This window comes from Kogia breviceps, chromosome 3 (assembly GCF_026419965.1).
Source record: "Kogia breviceps isolate mKogBre1 chromosome 3, mKogBre1 haplotype 1, whole genome shotgun sequence".
Classification (NCBI taxonomy): domain Eukaryota; kingdom Metazoa; phylum Chordata; class Mammalia; order Artiodactyla; family Physeteridae; genus Kogia; species Kogia breviceps.
Genome location: NC_081312.1, coordinates 45,765,260 through 45,783,228, shown reverse-complemented (window position 1 = coordinate 45,783,228; position 17,969 = coordinate 45,765,260). Strand labels below are relative to the sequence as shown.

Genomic DNA, 17,969 nt, shown 5'->3' with positions numbered 1-17,969 from the left:
TCAGGTTTTTTTAAAACCCTTTAGAATAGGATAGATGTTTTCAAATGCTTCATAGATCTCAGAACGTTCTTTGGCACCTATAAAGAAATCCAAGTTTACATAATCTTTAAAAACAATAGTAAAATTTTCTTAAGACTAAAACTTCATTGTCATCTCCAGTTACTTTCAATAACATCTCTTTAGGTGTACCTGAGAAGTGACATTTATTCCTGGTAGAGACAAAAGAATTTGGTGACCACAGCTACATTGCCACAAACACATACCCTGGAGCAGAGTTCTCCAGCATCTGTATGTCTTTAGCCTCCTAGGACATAGTATGAAATATGGAATGTTATCTCTCAGTGTGTCATGAATATGTGACCACAGAACATGACCTTCATCTACACCTGTGGGCACTTAGCTACCAGCAAAAGGAACTTCCTTTGATCTACTCATGTCTAGTTAACATGCTGATTCCCTAATACTGACTGAGACAAATTATTCTAAAGTTTTAAATTTCAGTATATGGGAAGGGATTATTAGAGGAGAAAATTGTACCATTGTTACCCTTAAAGTTAAGTTTCAAGAGCTCTTTAATTATAACTGCTCTAGGAGTTAAAATGGATTATAAACGTGAATTAGACAGTCCCCACCCTTGACAGAGATTATCAGCCCTACTCATATCTCTCACCACCAACCACCACTACTAACTTTCCTCTTTCAAAGCTATGCAGGCACACTATGCTAAGGGTTAAGGACTGGTGGTATTTATGTTTATGTGGAACTGTCAGCTAATCAGGAAACTATTATCTGATATTATTAGGCAGGAGGCAAGGAGATTAATGAAAATATAAAAACTGTTACCATGAAGAAAAATGGAAGTAGTTTAAGTTGGTAAAGACTCTCTTTTTTTTTTTGTGGTACGCGGGCCTCTCACTGTTGGGGCCTCTCCCGTTGCGGAGCACAGGCTCCAGACGCGCAGGCTCAGCGGCCATGGCTCACGGGCCCAGCCGCTCCGCGGCATGTGGGATCTTCCCGGACAGGGGCACAAACCCGTATCTCCTGCATTGTCAGGCAGACTTTCAACCACCGCGCCACCAGGGAAGCCCAAGACTCATTCTTGAGAACTATAAACTTAACAAGGAGGAAGGCTCAGTAAGAGAGCAGGAATAACCTGTGAGAAGTGGTTATCTGGTTTAAGGATGGGACTAGTGAAAGGGAATTACCAAAACGAGGATCACCAGATTTGAGAAGCAGGTAGAAATCAGGATTCAGAATCCAGGATGAGCTATAATAATTTAAAAGATGGAAAATAGCAAGTGTTGGCAAAGAGACTGAGAAACTGGAACCCTCATACATTGCTGGTGGGAACTTAAAATGGTTCCGCTACTATGGAAAACAGTTTGGCAATTCCTCAAAAATGTTAAAATAAGAATTACCATGTGACCCAGCAATTTCACTCCTGAGTATCTGGGTATATACACCCCCCCCCAGATTGAAAACAAGTACTCAAACAAATAACAGGCATGTAGATGCATATTCATTGCCGCACTATTCATAATAGCCCCAAAGTGGAAACAACCCAGTGTCTACCAACAGATGAATGTATAAACAAATTGTGGTAGATACATACAATGTAATATTATACTGCCATAAAAAGGAATCAAGCACTGATACATACTGCAATTGGATGAACCTCAAAAACATTATGCTAAGTCAAAGAAGCCAGACATGAAAGGTCACATTGTATGATTCCCTTTATATGAAGTCTCCAGAATAGGTAAATTCACAGAGACAGAATGAAGACTGGTGATTGCCAGGGGCTAGGGTGAGGGAGAAATGGGGAAAAACTGCCTAATGATATGGGACTTTATTTTGGAGTAATGGAAATGTTTTGGCACTAGAGGCGGTGGTTGCACAACATTCTGAATGAACTAAATGCCCCTCAGTTGTTCATTTTTAAATGGTTAAATTTGTGCTATTTGAATTTCACCTCAATAAATTAAAAAAAATTTAAGAATAAAAAATGCAGTACTTATAAGCCTAAAACCAGGGGGTGGGATAGGTAAGGGCAAAAAGTTACTTATTCATTGCCAAAGAATTTACTCTCTGAGTCTCCACCCTCAAAGATGTGGGCTGGGGAGGAAGGTGAATTATTGACATGGTTAACAGAAACTCTGTACCTCTGAGGTAGGAAAAATCCCTTAAGTCTCAGCAAATTTTAACTATAGCACTAAAATTTTAGTTTCTAAAGAGACTGGTTTTGTAGAAACCAAAAAGTGAGTTGGGGAAGCAGTTAAGTAAAACACTACTATAAAAAGACTCTCTGCCTCTGGTTTGATGGACTTTTTCAGCTCCTGGATACATTTGAACAGAACAGCTTTAATTGGGAGACAGTGAATTATAACAGGTATAGCAAACACACACACATTCACCCAATGCCCCCCTCCCCTAAACTAAGGTTCTTTTTATATTTAATTGAGTAACAGAGTACCTAGGTTCAGCATTTTGGGTACCTATGTACTTCGGGATTTTCTCGTAACACTTAAAAAAAAAAAAATCATACCTAAGAGCATTACATTCAAGCCCAAAAGAGTATAATGTTCTGGCATCCCCTAGAAAGTAGAAAACACCCATCACCCAAGAGGGAATAGACGTTGAGAGTGATCATTATTTTATATCATAGAAAAGCAACTTTAGACACAAAAGGGCTTTAAGGAAATTATCTAGTACAATTTTTTAATTTCCTGTGTGGGAAAACGAGGCCCAAGAAGTTGAAGTTCCCCTGAATAATGAGTATCAGTTATGAGGGAAGACCTCATGTATCCAGTGTTCCTTCCTTTACACCAAAAGTCATCAAATAAACATTGCCAGGAATTGTAAATCCCAATGAGGGGATTTGGTCAATTTAGTGAAATATTTCCTCACTGAAGTATTGGCATAAAATTTTTGAGGAAACCTAAACTGTCCCCATAGTCCTATTAATAATCAATCTATAATCAAACATCCCAATTTGTAGCACCAGACTCTGATTATATATATGACCCTTGGCTTTTTTTTTTTTTTTTTCCCTGCGGTACGCGTGCCTCTCACTGTTGTGGCCTCTCCCGTTGCGGAGCACAGGCTCCGGACGCACAGGCTCAGCGGCCATGGCTCATGCGCCCAGCCGCTCCGCGGCATGTGGGATCTGCCCGGCCCGGGGCACGAACCTGCGTCCCCTGCATCGGCAAGCGGACTCTCAACCCCTGCAACACCAGGGAAGCCCTGACCCTTGTCTTTTAAGCAAAACCTACCAGTCCTTTCCTTTAAGTAATGATGACCACCACTTTGGGGGATAAACACCATTCCTAACTGTGGCAAATGCGGTAGAAATTCTGTGGCTGGTGCATTGGAGAAAGGACTGGCTTGAGATCAAACGATATGGGCTCAAATGCAAGGTCTATAACTAACTAGGTTTGAAATCACAGGCATATTGTTTAACTTCTGAGCTTCCATTACCTTACCTATAAATAAGGACAACAACCTTCTCATAGGGTTACTATAAGGGTTACAATGAGCAAGTTTTTGCAAAAAGTCCTTTGCAAACCATAACATTGAACAAGATCTAAGCCATTTTTATTGTCCTAGAAGAATGTACTTCAGGATTAGTGATGCTGGGATGGCTGGCCCACGAACACATGGCTTATTATTTGGTTCTGTGAGAACCAGTATCACATAATTTGTCTCCTTCACCAGGGCAGGATTTTTGCCAGATGAGGGGTATGTTATATTTGCTTTGGCATCCTCAGCACCTAAAACAGTAATAGGTACCTGGTAGGCACCCAAAGTTTCTTAAATATCTATCACCTGTTGAGAAGGTTTGTAAGCTCATCCCTACCCCTTAGCCAGCCCAAATATCACTTTCCTAATACTACTTGGATTTTACAATACTATTCTTATACCAAGTCACAACTACACATCCTATTTTTCCAAGTGATAGCATACACATGTGCACGAAAGTGAAAATCTTACAAATTGCAAAAAAACCCAGCATTTAATCACTCAAGGTATACATTTTACAGTATATACTAAGTCACTGTTAGTGGTGGATTCCCAGTAATGATTGACGGGGATATCCTGTTCTGTCTCTGGCCCACTCACTGTTAAGTCTTGTCATTTTTTTTTTTTTTTTTTTTTTTTTTTTTCTGTATGCGGGCCTCTCACTGCTGTGGCCTCTCCCGTTGCGGAGCACAGGCTCCGGACGCGCAGGCTCAGCGGCCATGGCTCACGGGCTTAGTTGCTCCGCGGCATGTGGGATCTTCCCGGACCAGGGCACGAACCCGTGACCCCTGCATCGGCAGGCGGATTCTCAACCACTGCGCCACCAGGGAAGCCCAAGTCTTGTCATTTTTATGCTGCCCTCTGACCTACTCATTTCCAAGAACCACTGACATCTAACTGATTGAGAGTGACCCTTGGTAACAAAGACCCAGCTTCTTCGTCCTTTATGCTGGAAGGAAATAAGTGCATGAAGTATTTTTCTAAAGACTCTTTAAACTTCATATTCCTATCATCTGGGCAAGGCATGAGAGCAAAATTTCATCTTTTTGAATGCTAGGGGAAAAAAGAAGAAGAGTGGGAGGTAATAACAGGTAACATTTATACCATGTTTATTGTACGCCAGGCCTTGTTCTTCTGCCTCCTCATAACACTTAGCAGGTACTTTCTATGGGCACCTGTCTTTTACATATGTGGAAATCAAGGTGGAGAACAATCTCGCCCAAGGTCAACACAGCCAATAAATGGTAAAGCTTGGATTCAAACTAGACAATTGACTTCCAGAGCTCAGCCTCTTAGCCAACACACCTGCCGCCTCTCACCACTAAGAGAGTATTTATCATTCCTTAGCTGACAAGGAGGATTAGGAGGAAGGTGCCCCAAAGACCACACAGGTATTTTCACAGACATCTAAAGAGCCGGGGGACAGGGTGAGTATGAGAAGATGGTGGGCTCTGAAGCCAGGCATCTGCAGCATGTATAGCTGTTTGACATTGTTAAGGTTACTTGATCTCTCCCTTGTCCTCATTTTACAGGTGAGGAGACTGAAATATTAAGTACAGCCTCACAGAGTTAACCAGAACCCACGAAAAAGCCCTTACTTATCATAGTGCCTAGCACATCAGTGCCCAACATATTTTAACTCTATTACATCTCATCTAGGAAGTGAAAGTTGACGTATTTGCTGTTCATTGTATATTGTTGCAGCAGACCCTAGCTATACTATTCATTTTACCTTGATTTGAGAAAAAGCATTGGTCCTAAATGTCACATGAGCCATAGAAAAGCAGCACAGACCTGGAAAAGCAATGTTAAGCTTGACCCAGGTCCCTTCGCTGTTTGCTGTCTGGGACCATGACAAAGTAGGATACTAGAGCCTCAGCTCACTTAACCATTCATTTAGATGTAGCCTTAGACATGGTGGCTGCAGCTTTGGCACCTCAAGGGAACAAGACAATTTTACAAGGATAAATTATTTTCAAAGACCCTGAAAACGGCATGTGATACAAAAGTTTCAAATTGCCACCCATTTGTTCTATGTGCATTGGTGTTCTACAGCTCCTACCTAGGGGAGAGCTGGGATCCACTATTTAATACAGTGAAATTCAAAATGTGTTTGTAATTTCCATACTCTTAACACTTTCTAGGCACAAGTTACTTACCCTTGTTGGGACCCTGATTTTAAAACAGCTCTGCAGAGTCTTGCCATGTTGGACCAGACCATGGGAGCCTCTAGGACTCCACTGGATGCTCTACACGACCATCCTCAGCTGAAGTTCTAGAGTCAAGGCTAAAAGGAGGCCTCTTTGGTCCCTTTCCCCAGGTGTACACCCAAAATTGGGTCCTTGAGTTTTTAACCCCCTTTCAGGTGCAAAGAGTCTAGGTAACTAAGGATAAGGAATAAGGAGCATTTGTCTCTAGGTTTGGAGCAAAAGCAACCTAAGCCATGTTGTCCTAGGTAAAGTACTTTAAGACAATATGGCATAAATAGGAAAAAAAAAATCAATAGATGGTAATTACCCATATTTCAGTAGTAAGACATTGGCTAGCTTTTACTTCACAATACGTATAAGCAGAAATTTCGATTTCAATTAATAAATCTCTTTCCACCTCTCCACAAAAGTGATGATCTATGTCTTACAAGAGTGAAGAAATTTAGCCTTGCCTGTTCTTTGGGCTGAATGCATTAACAAATTTTAAGAGAAGTATACTGTATGGTCTTCAGGACTATGTGTTGACAATCCTTTACTTTTGTGATTTGAAACTTCTAGCAAATGTGCACATGAAAGTTTTTTTTTTCTTTTTAATTTGGGGTAAGGAAGTTGGTCTGAATTAAGGATATTTAAAGAAACTTGTTCTGGTGTACCTGTAATAGGAACTTAGCCTGTACTTGGCAATTTGCACTTTTAATATTTGAGAGGAGCTAATAAAAGTAAACTGGGGATATAAAGAGGGGAATAAAGAGGGGAAACTGGCCCTATCAGATATAGAGACCACTAGAATTAAGGCAAATTTATAACCACAATATAGTATAAATATAATAGGATTATCATAGCATATTTCTGGAGCAAAGGCAGGGCTGGAGAACAGACCCATAAATAAAAATAAAGGTCAAAAGGAGTCATCACAGGGCTTCCCTGGTGGCGCAGTGGTTGAGAATCCGCCTGCCGATGCAGGAGACACGGGTTCGTGCCCCGGTCCGGGAAGATCCCGCATGCCGCGGAGCAACTGAGCCCGTGAGCCATGGCCGCTGGGCCTGCGCGTCCGGAGCCTCTGCTCCGCAACGGGAGAGGCCACAACAGTGAGAGGCCCGCATACCGCAAAAAAAAAAAAAAAAAAAAAAAAAAAAGGAGTCATCACAAATTAATAATGAGGAGAACATGTAGTTTTAAGATGTCTAGCTAGCTGTTTGGGGGTGGGGTATAATCAATTTGGCTCGTGCCATATAAACTTGGTATTCATCCTGGTACAGGAGACTAAAATGTGGAAAAAGTCAGACAAGATAAGGCAAAAATAGTAAACTTCAGTAGAATGGTATGGAAAAGAGTCTCGGGGAGAAGCAGAGGAAGATGGCAGAAAAGTAACATGTAGAGATCACCTTCCTTCCCACAGATACATCAGAAATACAGAAATACACGTGGAACTGCTCCTATAGAACACCCACTGAACGCTGGCAGAAGACCTCAGACCTCCCAAAAGGCAAGAAACTCCCCACGTACCTGGGTAGGGCAAAAGAAAAAAGAAAAAACAGAGACAAAAGAATAGGGACGGGACCTGCACCAGTGGGAGGGAGCTGTGAAGGAGGAAAGGTTCCCACACACTAGAAGCCCCTTCGCGGGCGGAGACTGTGGGTGGTGGAGGGGGAAGCTTCGCAGCAAACAGGGTGCGGAGGGAAAAGCGGAGAGATTCCCGCAGAGGATCAATGTCGACCGGCACTCACCAGCCGGAGAGGCTTGTCTGCTCACCCGCCGGGACGGGCGGGGGCTGGGAGCTGAGGCTTGGGCTTTGGTTGGAAGCCGGGAGGGGACTGGGGTTGGCGGCGTGAACACAGCCTGAAAGGGGCTAGTGCGCCACAGCTAGCCGGAAGGGAGTCCGGGAAAAGTCTGGAGCTGCCGAAGAGGCAAGAGACTTTTTCTTGCCTCTTTGTTTCCTGGTGCGCGAGGAGAGGGGATTAAGAGCGCTGCTTAAAGGAGCTCCAGACCGGCACGAGCCGTGGCTATCCATGCGGACCCCAGAGACGGGCATGAGATGCTAAGGCCGCTGCTGCCGCCACCAAGAAGCCTGTGTGCGAACACAGGTCACTCTCCACACCTCCCCTCCCGGAAGCCTGTGCACCCCGCCACTGCCAGGGTCCCAGGATCCAGGGACAACTTCCCCGGGAGAACGCATGGAGCGCATCAGGCTGGTGCAACGTCACGCCGGCCTCTGCCGCTGCAGGCTCGCCCCACACCCCTCCCTCACCCTAGCCTGAATAAGCCAGAGCCCCCGAATCAGCGGCTCCTTTAACCCGGTCCTGTCTGAGCGAAGAACAGATGCCGTCAGGCAACCGACATGCAGAGGCGGGGCCAAATCCAAAGCTGAACCCCAGGAGCTGTGCAAACAAAGAAGAGAAAGGGAAATCTCTCCCAGCAGCCTCAGAAGCAGCGGATTAAATCTCCACAATCAACTTGATGTACCCTGCATCTGTGGAATACCTGAATAGACAACGAATCATCCCAAATTGAGGAGGTGGACTTTGGGAGCAAGATATATTATTTTTCCCCCTTTCCTCTTTTTGTGAGTGTGTATGTCTATGCTTCTGTGCGAGATTTTGTCTGTATATCTTTGCTTTCACCATTTGTCCTAGGGTTCTGTCCGTCCGCTTTTTTTCTTTTTTTTTAACTTTAAAAATATTTTTCTTAATTATTTTTTATTTTAATAACTTTATTTTATTTTATCTTACTTTATTTTATTTTATCTTACTTTATTTTATTTTATCCTCTTTCTTTCTATTTTTTCTCCCTTTTATTCTGAGCCGTGTGCATTAAAGGCTCTTGGTGCTCCAGCCGGGCATCAGGTCTGTGCCTCTGAGGTGGGAGAGCCAACTTCAGGATACTGGTCCACAGGAGACCACCCAGCTCCATGTAATATCAAACGGCGAAAATCTCCCAGAGATCTCCATCTCAACACCAAGAACCAGCTTCACTCAACGACCAGCAAGCTACAGTGCTGGATACCGTATCTATGCCAAATAACTAGCAAGACAGAAACACTGCCCCATCCATTAGCAGAGAGGCTGCCTAAAATCATAGTAAGGCCACAGACACTCCAAAACACACCACCAGACGTGGACCTGCCCACCAGAAAGACAAGATCCAGCCTCATCCACCAGAACACAGGCACTAGTCTCCTCCACCAGGAAACCTACACAATCCACTGAACCAACCTTAGCCACTGGGGACAGACACCAAAAACAATGGGAACTATGAACCTGCAGCCTGCGAAAAGGAGACCCGAAACACAGTAAGATAAGCAAAATGAAAAGACAGAAAACCACACAGCAGATGAAGGAGCAGGGTAAAAACCCACCAGACCTAACAAATGAACTAGAAATAGGCAGTCTACCTGAAAAAGAATTCAGAATAATGATAGTAAAGATGATCCAAAATCTTGGAAATAGAATAGAGAAAAGGCAAGAAACATTTAACAAGGACCTAGAAAAACTAAAGAGGAAACAAGCAATGATGAACACCACAATAAATGAAATTTAAAATACTCTAGAAGGGATCAATAGCAGAATAACTGAAGCAGAAGAATGGATAAGTGCCCTGGAAGATAAAATAGTAGAAATAACTACTGCAGAGCAGAATAAGGAAAAGAGTCTCAACCATTTACTTCAAGAATTTTAAAAACTTTCTTTATGTAAAAATAAGTCACCTGGAAAAAGTCACAAATAAAGTAATTACTTTCGATATTATGGTGAACTCATACAAATCCTTAGTGAAAATAAAAACAAAAATAAACAAATGGGACCTAGTTAAACTTAAAAGCTTCTGCACATCAAAGGAAACCATAAACAAAATGAAAAGACAACCCACAGAATGGGAGAAAATATTGCAAGCAAAGCAACCGACAAGGGATTAATCTCCAAAATATACAAACAGCTCATGCAGCTCTATGTCAAAAAAAACAAACAACCTAATCAAAAAATGGGCAGAAGATCTAAACAGACATTTCTCCAAAGAAGACATACAGATGGCCAAAAGCACATAAAAAGATGCTCAACATCACTAATTATCAGAGAAATGCAAATCAAAACTACAATGAAGTATCACCTCACACCAGTCAGAATGGCCATCATCAAAGTCTACAAACAATAAATGCTGGAGAGGGTGTGGAGACAAGGGAGCCCTCATACACTGTTGGTGGGAATGTAAATTGGTACAACCACTATGGAGAACAGTATGGAGGTTCCTTAAACTAAAAATAGAACTACCAAATGACCCAGCAATCCCACTTCTGGGCATATATCCAGAAAAAACCATAATTAAAAAAGATAATGTACCCCCCCAATGTTCACTGCAGCACTATTTACAATAGCCAAGACATGGAAGCCTAAATGTCCATCGACAGAGGAATGGATAAAGATGATGTAGTACATAAATACAATGGAATATTACTCAGCCATAAAAACGAATGAAATAATGCCATTTGAAGCAACATGGACGTACCTAGAGATTATCATACTAAGTGAAGTAAGTCAGACAGAAAAGGACAAATATCATATGATAACACTCATATGTAGAATCTAATTTTACAAAAATGATACAAATGTACTTATTTACAAAATAGAAACAGACTTACAGATATCAAAAACAAACTTATGGTTACCAAAGGGGAAATGTGGGGGGTAGGGATAAATCAGGAGCTTGGGATGAACATATGCACATTACTATACATAAAATAGATAACCAACAAGGACCTATGGTATAGCATAAGGAACTCTACTCAATATTCTGTGATATCCTATATGAGAAAAGAATCTGAAAAAGAATGAATATATGTATATGTATAACTGAATCACTTTGCTGTACACCTGAAACTAACACAGCATTGTAAATCAACTATACTCCAATAAAATTTTTTAAAATTTAAAAAATAAAGAAATTTTTAAAAAACCAAGACAAGAAAGGAATGTTATGTACATACTATTTACAAAAGATAAAATGCTATTTACAGGATATGTTGAAAAGTGATCAATTTCTAGTTCTGAGTACCAGTGAGGTTAAAGCAGTGAGATCACTTTCACTTATGTAAAGTTTCCTTTTGTACGTTTTTGTTTTGAATGCTGATGAGGTTCGTAAAAGACACTTAAGAGACATTGCTGGTAGGAATGTAAATATGATATAGGAGAACTGTACCTTTTTAAAACAATTTAGTAATATGTACTAAGAACCTTAAAAATGGTCCAATCCTTAAACAACAGTTCCTTAAACAACAGTTCCATTTTCACTAATAAAATGATCCCACACATAAAAACAGCCAAAGTTTTGTATTATTTATAAGCAGCAAAGAAAGAACATATAAACACCTGACAATGGGAGAATAAGTTTGATGCAACAACATGTTAGAATGGAGGTTGGGAAACTTGGGTCTGCTGGCCAAACCTAGTCTGCTGCCTGATTTTTGTATAGCCTGTGAGCTAAGAGTGATTTTTATATTTTAAATGGTTGGGGGAAAAAGAAAAGAAGAAGAGGAAGAAAATTACTTGATATATGTAAATTAAACGAATTACATTAAAATCATACCTCAGAGCCTTTTCCTTTATGTGATGTCTACGGCTACTTTCACAATAAAATGGCAGGGTTCAGTTGTTGTGACAGAGACTCTACCATCCATAAAACCTAAAACATTTAGTATTTAGCCCTTTGCAGAAAAAGATTTGTTGACCCTTCTGTTGGAACACTGTTCAGCTGTTAAAAGCCTTCATTAAGAGTTTGTAACAATGAATTAAACTACATATGTTATAATGTTAAAAGGCAGGATGTAAAGATGTATATACATATCAAAGTGACATAAAAACATGGAAAAAAGTTATATTGTTTGACTATTGGGACCAATGGATGATGCTATCTTTCTTTCTACTTTTCATTTTTTCCCAGATATTCTAAAATACCAATAATTGCTTTATAATAGTGAACAAAGCTATTTAAAAGGTAAAGCAAAGCACACACATAGCTATTGAATTTTATGAAAGTCAGAATCTTAGAACTTACCTGTCAACACAACTTTTCCAGATACAAAGATAAGCAACACAATTCGTGGTTTTACCATTCTGTAAATAAGGCCAGGGAACAGTTCAGGTTCATAACTGTTAATATATAAAAGAAAAAAGTTAAAAAATAGCACTGTTCAACTACTTTCTCATAATATTCGAGACCCAGTACACAAAAGCAGTTTTCAAAAGCTGTTTTACCAAAAACCTTTTGACCATCTTGATAAAAGCAGTCTTGAGTGTCCTAGGTAATTTCTGTGGCAGTCAAGAATAGAATTCATTTTTGGTCATAATATTTTTCCAAGTGAAAGTCATTTCACTTGGAAATGAAATTAAAATTAGAAATTAAGCTATAGATCAGGGCTTCCCTGGTGGCGCAGTGGTTGAGAATCCGCCTGCCGATGCAGGAAACACGGGTTCGTGCCCTGGTCCGGGAAGATCCCGCATGCCGCGGAGCAACGAAGCCCGTGAGCCATGGCCACTAGGCCTGCGCGTCCGGAGCCTGTGCTCCGCAATGGGAGAGGCCACAACAGTGAGAGGCCCGCATAACGCAAAAAAAAAAAAAAAAAAAAGCTATAGATCAAGGTAATTTAGGACATCAGATCTAATGTTTTAAGATCTTGTTAGTTAAATGTTCTCCATCTGTCCAAAAACGTCTATCAATAAAAATACATAACACATTTTCCAAATTTTCCAAGTTCTACAATAATGAGCATATTTTGTATGTATTCATAAACTGCTAAAGTTAACATTTTTAGTGGATAGAACCTTAAAAAATTTCTAGACCACTGTAATTTGTCTTTGGACAGATGCTGTAGAAAGAAAGAAAATGAAACCATCCCAAGTTTTAAAAATTCAGGATTTGTTTCTATACATAGTAACTCACTCATATTTACTACTAAATGTAAGCTGGTTTCTCTGAGGAACAAAGGATGATTGAGCTAAGAACTGCTTCCCCACATTCCACCACAGAGAAGAGGAGAGATTCCTAGAAAGCCCTGAGAGGCTTACAAAAAAGAAGTCAGTAGTTAAGAAGAAGCTGATGAAATAAAACTATTCTCAAAACAATGGCTAATGGAAATATAAGAAAATGAAGAAATCTGAGAAATGGAGTACTATATATAATACACATGAATTTCTGCACTTAAAGGGTGAATCCAGGTCATAGAAAAACTCCATTCCATTCTGCAATGAATAAGACCCATACCACAGCAGATGTGAAACTTCTTATTGGCACCAGCAAGATGTATCACAGTGGTGAGGCTACCTATCTGAAGAATGTGGAGGTCACTATGGGTGGACATGTCTTCCTGGCATATCACTCTATCTTACTGAAGAAAGCCTGTCAGGACTTCTATCCACGAACCACTTCTGGACACTGGGAACACAATGATAGTAGCTGGAGCCCTGGGAAACTTCTATGGGAACTACAAGGTTCGAGCCAAGAAAGTGAAGTCTGGGGCACAGAAGAAATGTTTCCATCTAATCTTCCAGCCAAATCTTAAGACACTAAAAGGGAAAAGAGAAAATAAAAGTCTTTGGTATGTAAATACCTGCAAACTTCCCTCGACTGGGAAAGGAAACAGACATCTAGGTCCAAGAAGCACAGAGACTTCCAAACAGGATTAACCCAAAGAGGACCACACCAAGACACACTGTAATTAAAATGGCAAGAATTGGGACTTCTCTGGTGGTCCAGTGGTTAAGAATCTGGCTTCCAGCGCAGGGGATGTGGGTTTAATCCCTGGCCAGGGAACTAAGATTCCACATGCCGTGGGGGCAACTAAGCCCACGCACTGCAACTAGAGAGCTCTTGTGCTGCAACTCCTGTGCCCACGCGCTGCAACTACTGAGCCCATGCACTCTGGAGCCTGCATGCCACAACTAGAGAGAAGCCCACGCACCACAACAAAAGATCCCATATGCCGCAACGAAGATCCTGTGTGCTGCAACTAAGACCTGATGCAGCCAAATGAATAAATATTTTTTAAAATGGCAAAAATTAAAGATAAAGAGAGAATATTAAAAGCAGCAAGGGAAAAGCAACAAGTTACATACAAGGGAACTCCAATAAGGCTATCACAGCTGACTTTTCAGCAGAAACTCTGTGCACCAGAAGGGAGTTGCACAATGTATTTAAAATTATTAAAGGGAAAAAGCTACAACCAAGAATACTCTACCCAGCAAGGCTGTCATTCAGATTTGATGGAGAGAGCAAAAGTTTTACAGACAAGCAAAAGCTAAGAGATCAGTACCACCAACCCAGCTTTACAAGAAATGTTAAAGGAACTGCTCTAAGTGAAAAAGAAAAGGCCACAACTAGAAATGTGACCATTACAAAAGGAAAAAGACCCTGGTAAAGGCAAATATACAGTAAAGGTAGTAAACTCACCATGTACAAAGCTAGCAGGAAGGTTAAAAGACAAAAGTAGTAAAATCATCTATATCCACAATAAGTAGTTAAGGAATTCACAAAAGAAAAAGATGTAAAATACGATGCCAAAACCAGTAATAATGGAGGGGGAGAGGAGTAAAAATTCAGGGTTGTTAAAATCCATTTGAACTTAAGAGATCAACAACCTGAAATAATTATGAGTGTGTGTGTGTGTGTGTGTGTGTGTGTGTGTGTGTGTGTGTTGCTATATATAAACTTCATGGTAACCACAAACCAAAAATCTATAATATCGATAGATACACACAAAAAAGAGAAAGGAATCCAAACATAACACTAAGGATAGTTATCAAATCACAAGAGAACAAAAGGAAGAAGGAACAGAAAAGACCTACAAAAACAACCCCAAAGCAATTAACAAAATGGCAATAAGAACATACTTATCAATAATTACTTTATGGGACCTAATGAAACTTACAAGCTTTTGCACAGCAAAGGAAACCATAAACAAGACAACCCTCAGAATGGGAGAAAATAGTTGCAAATGAAGCAACTGACAAAGGATTAATCTCCAAAATATACAAGCAGCTCATGCAGCTCAATATCAAAAAACAACCCAATCCAAAAATGGGCAGAAGACCTAAATAGACATTTCTCCAAACAAGATATACAGATTGCCAACAAACACATGAAAGGATGCTCAACATCACTAATCATTACAGAAATGCAAATCAAAACTACAATGAGGTATCACCTCACACCAGTCAGAATGGCCATCATCAAAAAAATCTACAAACAATAAATGTTGGAGAGGTTGTGGAGAAAAGGGAACCCTCTTGCACTGTTGGTGGGAATGTAAATTGATTCAGCCACTATGGAGAACAGTATGGAGGTTCCTTAAAAAACTAAAAACTTAGGGGCTTCCCTGGTGGCTCAGTGGTTGAGAATCCACCTGCTGATGCAGGGGACACAGGCTCGTGCCCCGATCCGGGAACATCCCACATGCCGTGGAGCAGCTGGGCCTGTGAGCCATGGCCACTGGGCCTGTGCGTCCGGAGCCTGTGCTCTGCAACGGGAGAGGCCACAACAGTGAGAGGCCCGCGTACTGCAAAAAAAAAAAAAAAAAAAAAAAACTAAAAACTTAAAAAACTAAAAATATGGTTGAACTACCATATGACCCAGCAATCCCACTACTAGGCATATACCCTGAGAAAACCATAATTCAAAAAGAGTCATGCACCACAATGTTCATTGCAGCTCTATTTACAATAGCCAGGACATGGAAGCAACCTAAGTGTCCAGCAACAGATGAATGGATAAAGAAGATGTGGCACATATATACAATGGAATATTATTCAGCCATAAAAAGAAACGAGATTGAATTATTTGTAGTGAGGTGGATGGACCTAGAGTCTGTCACACAGAGTGAAGTAAGTCAGAAAGAGAAAAACAAATACCATATGCTAACACATATATATGGAATCTAAAAAAAAAATGGTTCTGAAGAACCTAGGTGCAGGACAGAAATAAAGATGCAGACATAGAGAATGGACTTGAGGACACAGGGAGGGGGAAGGGTAAGCTGGGACAAAGTGAGAGAGTGGCATGGACATATATACAGTACCAAAAGTAAAACCAATAGCTAATGGGAAGCAGCTGCATAGCATAGGGAGATCAGCTCAGTGCTCTGTGACCACCTGGAGGGGTGGGATAGGGAGGATGGGAGGGAGATTCAAGAGGGAGGAGCTATGGGGATATATGTAAATGTATGGCTGATTCACTTTGTTTTAAAGCAGAAACTAATACACCATTGTAGAGCAATTATACTCCAATAAAGATGTTAAAAAATTAATAATAATAATAATAATAATAATAATACTTTCAATGTAACTGGACTAAATGCTCCAATCAAAAGACACAGAGTTGCTGGACTTCCCTGGTGGTGCAGTGGTTAAGAATACAGATGGTTAAGACACAGGTTCAAGTCCTGGTCTGGTAAGATCCCACATGCCGCAGAGCAACTAAGCCCCTGTACCACAACTACTGAGCCTGTGCTCTGCAGCCCATGAGCCACAACTACTGAGCCTGCGTGCCACAACTACTGAAGTCCACGTGCCTAGAGCCTGTGCTCTGCAACAAGAAGCCACTGCAATGAGAAGCCTGCACACCGCAATGAAGGGTAGCCCCCACTTGCCATGATGAGAGAAAGCCTGCGGGCAGCAACAAAGACCCAACAAAGCCAAAAATAAAATAAATAAACTTGTTTTTTAAAAAAGACACAGAGTTGCTAAATGGATACAAAAACAAGGCTTGTATATATGCTGCCTACAAAAGACTCACTTCAGATCTATAGACATATACAGACTGAAAGTGAGGGATGGAAAAAGATATTCTATACAAATGGAAATCAAAAGAAAGCTAGAGTAGCAATTGTTGTATCATACAAAATAGACTAACACAAAGACTGTTACAAGAGACAAAGAAAGGCATTACCTAATGATCAAAGGATCAATCCCCAAAAAAAGATATAACAACTGTAAATATATATGCACCCAACATTGGATCACCTAAATACATAAAGCAAATACTAACAGATAAAAAGGGAGAAATCAACAGTAACACAATAACAGTAGGGGACTTCAACACCCCACTTACATCAATAGGCAGATCATCAAGACAGAAAATCAATAAGGCAACACTGGCCTTAAATGACCCATTAGATCAAATGAACTTAATAGATATATATAGAACATTCCATCCAAAAGCAGGATACACATTATTTTCAAGTGGACATGGAACATTCTCTAGGATAGATTACATGCTAGGCCACAAAACAAACCTTAGTAAATTTTTAAAAATTGAAATCATATCAAACACGTTTTCTGACCACAATGCTATCAGACCAGAAATTACAAGGAAAAAAAATGCCAGAAACATAAACATGTGGAGGCTGAACAACATGCTACTAATCAACCAATGGATCACTGAATCAAATGGATCAAAGAAGAAATTTATAAAATAATACCTAAAGATAAATAAAAACAAATGATCCAAAACCTATGGGATGCAGCAAAAGCAGTTCTAAGAGGGAAGTTTATAGCAATACAAGCCTACCTCAGGAAACAAGAAAAATCTGAAAACAACCTAACCTCACACCTAAAGGAACTAGAAAAAGAACAAATAAAACCCAAAGTTAGAAAATTCCCTGGTGGTCCAGTGGTTAGGAATCCATGCTTTCACTGCCAAGGGCCCAGGTTCAATCCCTGGTCAGAGAACTGAGATCCCACAAGCCATGCAGCACAGCCAAAAAACAAAACAAAAAACAAAAATACCCCCAAAACAAAAAATACAAAAAAAACCCCACAAAAACGCAAAAACAACAAAATCCCCAACAAACAAAAAACCCAAAGTTAGTAGAAGAAAGGAAATCATAAAGATCAGAGCAGAAATAAATGAAATATAGACTGAAAAAACAGTAGAAAAGATCAATGAAACTAAGAGCTGGTTCTTTGAAAGGTTAAACAAAATTGATAAACCTTTAGTCAGACTCATCAAGAAAAAAAGAGAGGGTGCCCATATCAATAAAATCAGAAATGAAAAAGAAGTTACAACTGACACCACAGAAATACAAAGGATCATCAGAGATTACTATGAACAACTATATGCAAATAAAATGGACAACCTAGAAGAAATGGACAAATGGACAAATTCCTAGAAATGTACAGTCTCAAGACTGAATCTAGAAAACATGAACAGTTGCATTACCAGTAATGAAATTGAATCAGTCATTTAAAAAACTCCCCAAAA

The 17,969-nt window shown here is 40.2% G+C and overlaps 1 protein-coding gene across 1 annotated transcript in view; it reads right to left on the bottom strand.

Annotated features, from left to right (window-relative positions):
• Positions 1-17,969, bottom strand: part of TBPL2 (TATA-box binding protein like 2) — a 31,162-nt gene continuing 13,193 nt past the window's right edge. Inside the window, exons 6-7 of the mRNA XM_059055725.1 lie at positions 11,772-11,866; positions 1-77 (exon numbers count right to left, since the gene is read on the bottom strand). Of these exons, the coding sequence (XP_058911708.1) occupies positions 1-77; positions 11,772-11,866 (172 nt within the window). The remainder of the gene's footprint in view (positions 78-11,771; positions 11,867-17,969) is intronic.